The following is an 8,344-nucleotide window of genomic DNA, read 5'->3' as shown; positions in this document are numbered from 1 at the left end:
CCTCCCCTCAAATCTACACCTATGGATTATCAGGTGGGTAGGTGTAGTTAGCAGCTGTTCCCACTGACCGCTGAATCATCAGAGAAGTCGATCTCATCCAGGTCCAGGTATTCAGGAGCCTCCATGTTCACACCTCATCATCAGCCTCACCACCAGCTGCAGACAGCAACACACACACACACACACACACACACATCATACTATAACACTGGCATGTACATTACAGGGTAGAGTTGCACAGAGTAACCGATTGATTGATTAGTTGTCAAACTATTAAATTAATCGGCAACTCTTTTGACAATCGATTAATCGGTTTGAGTAATTTTTCTAATAATAATTTAATAGTTTCTTCTCTCCTCTGTGACAGTAACCTGAATATCTTTGAGTTGTGGACAAAACAAGACATTTGAGGACATCATCGTGGACCAAACAACCAAACCAAATAATCTAGATAATAATCGACACAATCAACTCTGAAAATAATTGTTAGTTGCAGCCCATTTATAGAGGGACTTTTCAAACTGTGGGAACAATTTACATAAAAAAAATACTCTCATGCAAGTTTTTTGTTTATTCTTCTGTTTTTATAAGTAATTTGAAGATTCGGAGCTTGAAGAGAATGTGTCACCTACTTTGATAAAGCTATTAGACTCTTTGTCTTTCTGTGTAGCAGCATCATTTCCAGAAATATGACCAAGAAAAACACTAAATGTTGCAGTGATATGATCAGCAGGAATAAAACACAGGAAGTAGCTGCAGGAAACTGAGAACAGTCCTGTTGAAAACCTAAAAATCCTAAAGTTTCTTTTTCCTAGCGGAGATGACAAACTGCTGCTCAGTGAGTAAAAAGGAAACCCTAGAAAAACAAACAAATTGGACTTGTATTCTACAATGGGATCTACCAACTACTGTAAAACAAAAAACAAAGGCTGAATGAATTTTTTTTTTTCTTTTGCTCAGTAACACTAGGGGTTTTAAACTGTCAACTGCACAAACTGAGCTGAGCGGTTGTGATCAAAGGCATCAAACAGCGGGATAATCAGGACTGATCAGAGAGCGGCGTGACTCGCAGAGCCCAAACAAACCTGCACCAACATAGAGCAAGAATGGACCGCTAAATTTGTACCGACAACTGAGACTAGTTAGCTTCTGTTCATTATAAAATTAAATCTAACATCACCGTCACAAAAAAAATAGTCCCATTAATCAACATAATTTACGATAATTACGCATAGTTGTTGAAGTTGGCATCTTTAAGACGTCATGTTGGGTTCTGGGAAACTGTGTTTTTTTTTACGCCTCAGTGCCAGGAATAGCTGTGGCCGCCAGAATTATGTTTTGGGGTTGTGCGTCACATTCTTTACACAATAGTTCAGGAATGCCTTGCATTTCATTTCATCAAATTCAGCACAAACTGCCTGACTCAACACACGTTTTTGGCCAATTGCTGAAAAAATTCATGCGCTAATTATGAAAACATTTATTTCACACGAATCTTTAATAGGATAAAATGATGAAGTGATGACATTCCATACCCAAAGGTCAATTTCGCTGGGACATCATACTGTTCTGGCCATTATTCAACGCCATAACTCAGGAACTGAATTATTGGCACTAATCTTAAAACTGTGGTGATTGTATAGAGAGATCTGTGCTGTCGGGTTGACGATGTGTGTGAAGCATCCACGTCTTGCCAAAAGATCCACTTAATACCTTTTCTACATAAGAGTCTGGACTGAACCCCAGGGAGAGTGCCGGGTCATGAAGCAAATTGAACATAGGGGCCAAAGACTGGAATTGCAACTCCGGTCAGGTATAGCTTGGTTCCTCCAAACTCTCGTATTTGTACAGAGTCTGGCCACTCTCCATTGACAAGTGTTAACTTCCTTGAAGGCGGGTACTCTGTTGAAATTTAAAACTATTGGATCTGCCCAGAACCACCCTGGATCTGCCATAACCAATCGCTAACGTTTGGTTGTGATGTCGGCTTAGCATCGTTAGCATTTGCCATAGCCAACTACTTCACCACTAACGGAGCAAGCTGAAAAATCTAACTTTTCCCAAACCCTGTGGGGAGGAGGGCAACAACATCATGACCACCAACAAATCTCAGCAAAGATTGTTCACGCTCGGGCTTTACTTTCTGGATGTTCTGCAGCGTTGACAACAGATCGAATGGCTTTGCTCGCGTATTTCTTTACAGAAATACAACTCAAAATAGCGCATGACCTCAATGTCATCGTTCTCCCTCCGTTCGCTGATTGGACCGGTTAAGATTTGACCGGAAGTAGCTGGCGAAGGTCTCTAGTGCCCCTGCTCTATGGGCCGATTAATGCAGAAGCAGTGCTGATCCCCTGGCTCGTTTTTGGCTCCATGTTGGCTTCGTGAGCCACTTACCTACTCTTATAAGAATGAACGCAGCTTCGCCTCAAACGCTGTATCAAGGTCTTATTATACATTCATGCTCTGGATGTGACTTGGATGTGGGTGGTTGGTGGAGGCGTACAACTGTGAGGTGGTAATCCTAGTTTTCACTGTTTTCTGAAAAGATAATCCACAGATTAATCGATGGCAGCTTTGAAAGGATTACAAGAACCGGCTTTCAGTGCAGCCCCAGCTGACTACAGTCCAGTCAGGCCTCTCATGTCGTCAGGTGGTGTACCTACAATAAGATCCAGATGTGTTTGGGGTGCTTTTAGTTACTTTGGACCTATTCTTTGGAAAGAAATACATGTTGGCCTGAGATCTATCCCTACAGTAACCAATGACAAAATAACAGCTACACTTCTGCAATATTGCATTAACTCAGGCATTTTTCAGACTGTGTTGTAAGGTGTTTCTGTTATTTACACCACTCTCTGTACATTAAATACATGCCTTCTTTCTGTTTTAAAATAAGCAAATGTCCATTCACAGTCACAGGATGTTCAGAAAGCAGCGAACTGTGGAGCTTTTCATGTAAGAGTGGAGTTGTTTTCAGACTGTGTGGGAGCGACCGCAGAACTAAACTGGTCAGAATAAGACCTCTGATTGCAGCTTTGAGAAACAGTTGAGCCGAACATCCTTGATAACAACTGTGTAGGTCTGGAAGCCGACATCAAAAATAAGAATGTATAAAAAAAAAAAAAACAGAAGTTGTCAGCTTTCCTGTGTTTATGTGAACAGCTGACAAGTCTGAATCCTTCCAGGCAGCGAGACACGAAAACAGTCAGAGAGATGAAACGTTGTTTTGGAGCAAAGTCAAGAAACAGGGATGGGAGTTTTCAAGAGGAGTCTGAAAGGGATTAGGTTACTCTTTCTTCAAAGTAAAATAAGATATATGTTTCTTTACATTTCTCTCAGAGGTCAGATAAAATAGAGTGAAGTGAATCGAGCTTCCAACAACTCCTGGTCTGAAACATCTAGTCTCCTCTACAAGTAGTGAAAAGGAATTATTGCAGCACTTAACGTTGGAGCTACAGTATTTTCTTGACCAACAACCCAACCGGATTAGGGTTGGGTACCGAAACCCGGGTCTAATATGGCACAGGTGCCAAAGGGACCGGTATCTACCGGACAGAATAGCAACAAGGATTTCTGGGCCTCATTCCGGTGCCACGGCGCCGTTCTCTGGTGCTCAGAAACGGACGTTAGGGACAGAAACATGGCGGCATGTCACGCTAGTTAACACTAACGTTACACTTGGCAGCAGGTAACATTAGCATACCGTTAGCATACTGTTAGCTAGAGTATTGGTTCAGGCAACAGCATCGTTTTGAAAGTTTTAGCACTAATATCCAAAAGAAACGGAACCCAACCCTACTCTGGATGCCGTCACAGTATTCAGTCGCTCTATAGTGGCGTTGCCAGGTCTGAGATCTGTCCTGACTCCACTGTCTGGATGGACTGATGGCTAGCTTGTTGGCTAACAAGATAAAACATGTCATTATTAATCAATCAATCAGCTAGAGGTGTACAATTTTGGAAAACATATTGCGATTTTATTGCAAATGCAATCAATCGCTTGGTCCTACTAGACGCATAGAAATTAAACTGATATTCATCTTCTTTAAATAGCTGCGGCCCTGAGGCTCTATCTAAACTGCATTTCGTTGCATTGTACCTATACATGTGTAATGACAATGAAGTTGAATTTAATCTAATCTAATCTTTTTATCTGATTGAGGGTAAAGACGCACCTATATTCCTAAATGTACTTTCCTTTAAAAAGGGACACTTCATCCAAATTACAGCACATTTCTTCACTTGCCTCTTGTGGTGTCGCTACATCGAGTACTTTTGGTTTTATCAGTCCAGGTTTTATGATATCTGTAAAAAATGTAAAAGCAACATCTCTTTCTAAAACCAGTGCCTGTTCTTATTGATAATCCATTAACCTCTCTGTCAACCTTTTCCACCAGGACTTTTTCTTAAGTAGGATGTTTTTTTTCAATGAAAATCATTTTTACAGCAAAGACTGTGGGTTATAAAGAGTTACAGGGAAACATTATATGGTTTCTGTTGTTGAATTGTTTGTAGTTTTTAAAAGTTTTTAGCAACAAACGTTCCATTCACCTCAACTGCACTGAAGAGAAGACAAATATCGAAAAACCTGGACAAACACCACCAAAACTATCTGCATGGTTACACAGAAGTCCCTCATCACACCCTGGTTACCAACACTACTTAAAGTGCTTTAAATTAACCTCTTAGTCAATATAGTACTTGACATGCAACAATTTTAAAACAAAAGTCTAAAGGAGCTGGACTTAAACCTAGAAGACAAGCATAGAGCAAACCAGAATATTATCAGAAAAGACACTGACAATATGATTGTGGTGCCCTACAAATGAGTTATCTGTTTTATAAATGTGATGTTTTCTCGGACTGCATTAAAGTAAATTGTGCTTCAGACTGAAGAAACAGCGTAATCAGTAACAAGGCAGGTACCAATGCAGCAAATGTTTTTAGACTCACAGTATGAGCACAGTTACAGAAAATAACCACTTCACTCATGCAGCGCAAAAGGAGTAAACAAAGAAAAGCCTCTCTGAATAGAACTTTCTCTAGGTCTTAACCATCTATCATCACTGTCTCTCTAATTCAGATGACATGGAGTGCTGATTACAGGCATTAAGACCTGCAGACTGGACGGTGGCCAGTTTAAATCGCATTAGTGTTGCTCTCTCAGCGCTGAGGGATCACTCGCTTATTACACTGTCTGCTGAAGGGCTGCACACTATACCGTTTGTTTATACCTGGCCCAATACACATATCACGTACGACTGCAACATGTTGCGATTGATACCCAGAGATTTGTTTTGTTAGTTGCAAGAAAATATCTGTAGAAAACGGCACTTTAAAATTGAGCTGTCATTCTTTTTTTTACTGGAGGCTTTTATTTAACCCTTGTGCTGTCTTCCCATCAACTGTCATCTTTTGCTTTTTCCGATGTTTTAGCTGTTTTCTTTTCTACGCTTTTTTAATTCACAGCCTAATTTTTATTTTACATTACGTAATACATCATATTTTACATTATACAAAAACAATTTCTCGGTTTTTTTCCAGTGCTTTTAGTCACTTTTTTTGTCATTTTCATCCAAAGTTTTGGTCAATTTTTTAAAATGCCATAAACTCAATAAAACAAACAAAATTCAGTGAAAGTAATCATTCATTTTACCCGAAGAACATTGTATGGCATCCATGTTATTTTTAGGCAATTTGGTTGAAAGAAAGCCAAGTTCCTTATATTAAAAATAAATTAAAAAACGGGTCAATTCGGCCCTGAGGACAACACAAGGGTTAATTCAATGATCAGTTTGTTCAGTAAAAGAATGTTAGAAATGACTTCCTTTTATTTGTTTTAAAAGGTCCCATGGCATGAAATATTCAATCAGGTATATATCAGTGGAGGAGAAAGTATATGATCCTTAAGGTACACAAGTAAAAGTAGTATTACCACACTGTTAAATACGCTGTTACAATGGTACAAGTACAAGTCCTGCATTAAAAATGTTACTTTCACTAAAGTTTTATCAACGTATTTCAAAGTAAAAGAACTTAATGTAGGAAAAAAAAAACGGCCCCGTGGCATTGATTTAAACGATTATCAAAATAATTCCAAATCCTTTTCTGTCGACCTTCATGTATAAACAGTTTACAACAAAACATCATATTTTATGAACTTTTTATATGTTTTGTGTGCAAAGAAATCTTCATCTGTAAAGTAAATAAACGTGTCAGATGAATTTAGAGGAGATGAAATAGAATGTATCATAAAAAGAAAAGACTTGGGTAAAGTACCTCGACTTTGTTATATAGAACAGTACTTTAGTTGGTGTACTGTAGTTACATATTTGCCATATCATAATATAAATCAATGTCAAAAAACAATCTTTGTATTGAAATGATGATAATGATTCCTACTAGATCACCTAGTTCTCCTATTTGTAATTTATGTTTCTATGACCAGGATGAACATTACATTTTGTGAAATGAAATAACATTTGAGACAAACACGTGTGATTATTGCTTCATTTCCCAGAAATTAAAATTAATATGATGTATTAGTTACTAGAAAAGAATGAGCATCATTTAGACTTAAAGTAGCTAAAGAGGCAATTAAAACGTGTTTTGCAAAGGAAAACAGTGAAAGTGGAGTGAGTTTAGGTGGTTTGTCCTCTCTTTAGTCTTAACAGCTATTTCAATCCTTTGATACCTGCTCATGAAGCAGCAGGAGGCTAATTAGCTTAAGCTAGCTGGCTAATCAGCATCCAGAGAAGCTAATGTGGAAGCTAGCTGCCTAGCCGGGCAGCCACTAGGAAAAATAGGTCAGAACAGGCAGCGCAGGTAAAAACCAGCTCGCCATGGATAAAGAGCTGTGTTCTCCCGGTTAACGGACAGTTTTATGATACGGTACCTTCTGGAAGTCAGGCAGCCGAGGAGAAAGCGCTAGCTTGAAGGGGTGATACAGCTAGCCGAGCCGCTAGCAGGACTGATTCTTGGATCCAGCTGTTTTTCTTCCCCCTTCTGTCGCCTCGCTGTCTTGAAAAGCACAAAGACTTTGACATATGGGAAACACAGAGGGGAGGAAATGAGAGGAGGGCTCACTCTGAGCACGTTTCCGAGTCCCATATTAGTCAGAAAGAAGAGAGATAACACTTTTACTGTCATCTGTCAGGGCAAATAGGCGTTATATTGGTTTCTGATTTGCAGTATATTTGCATGGAATATATTTTTACTTTAAGTAGGCAAGTAGTTCTAACCTAACACAGTGTAAAAATAGTCTGTGGCAATGTAAAAGTCCTTAATTTTGAATTATATTTGTTTATTATCCTGTGCAAACTACGTAGTCAACGTTTCAATGGTGTCACAAAAACAGCCCTGCTTTCAGCTTGTGACCTCTTTGTTTTTTGGAAACATATTTTAATTTCCAGCTGATCCAAGAGACTTTTTGAGGGCTTTATTTAGCTTGGGTAAACACATTTAGTTTGTCAAAATCTGGAAATACATGGTTTTTCAGTGGACACAAAGGGGATACAAAACTGTAATCTAAGAAGTAACTCTGTCAGTCAAATGTAGTGTTTATGTTATGTAGCCTATGTGCATGTTAAAACAGGCTACAATATTATACATTTTTTAAAGTAGGGTATGTTATTGAGCTTATTTTGATAATATAAGTGACAACATTTATCAATATTTATTGCAGTTCTGTTCTGTGGAAGGTGAAGCAGCAGTGTCAGTACGACAGATTTCCCATTTTTTGTTTCCTGCCGAGTCATCGTTTTAATAGACGATCTTTGCAGAGAACAGCCGCTCAGACCGAGGAAGTGGAGCCATGGGTTCCATCGGTCCGTTATCCTTATAATAAAACACCACAGTACAACTTCGCTTCTGATGAGGATTTATTTTCTCATTAATGTATTGCATGTATTCTGAAATGAATTGAATTGTAATTATAATGTTCTATTTTTTCTGAATTATTATTTACATATATATTTTTTTAACCACTTCCATTATTTTCTAGCCAGGACAATCAAAATGATGACTTATAAAAAACAAACCACATTGATTGGTCGGTAATTCATATTCTTTAAATGTTTGACATATTAAAATCAAGCGTACTTGCTTTTATAACTTCTTGTTGAGCCTTTTGGAGAACTCTAAGTGTATTTAATTGTAGAAAACTGTTATTTTAATCCTGAATATAGTTGCTATGTGTGTGATTCAATTATTTATTTGACTGCATTCATATCTTAACATTAGTTTGAGTGACAGGAGGCTCCATTCATCCTCCAAAATCAGACGTTTGACGTCATGCATGTAGTTGCATAAGTTGTAGTCTGTCAGAAAGGGAAAAACACAG

At 38.4% G+C, this 8,344-nt stretch overlaps 1 protein-coding gene across 1 annotated transcript in view; it reads right to left on the bottom strand.

The window, feature by feature from the left end:
* Nucleotides 1-7,068, bottom strand: part of sncaip (synuclein, alpha interacting protein) — an 18,261-nt gene extending 11,193 nt beyond the window's left edge. The window contains exons 1-2 of the mRNA XM_032516937.1: nt 6,899-7,068; nt 69-156 (exon numbers count right to left, since the gene is read on the bottom strand). Of these exons, the coding sequence (XP_032372828.1) occupies nt 69-125 (57 nt within the window). The 5' untranslated portion in view covers nt 126-156; nt 6,899-7,068. The remainder of the gene's footprint in view (nt 1-68; nt 157-6,898) is intronic.
* Between the last annotated feature and the right edge of the window lie 1,276 nt (nt 7,069-8,344).

Source organism: Etheostoma spectabile, chromosome 5 (genome assembly GCF_008692095.1).
Source record: "Etheostoma spectabile isolate EspeVRDwgs_2016 chromosome 5, UIUC_Espe_1.0, whole genome shotgun sequence".
In the NCBI taxonomy this organism is placed as follows: Eukaryota; Metazoa; Chordata; class Actinopteri; order Perciformes; family Percidae; genus Etheostoma; species Etheostoma spectabile.
This window is presented reverse-complemented; position numbering and strand designations above follow the sequence as displayed.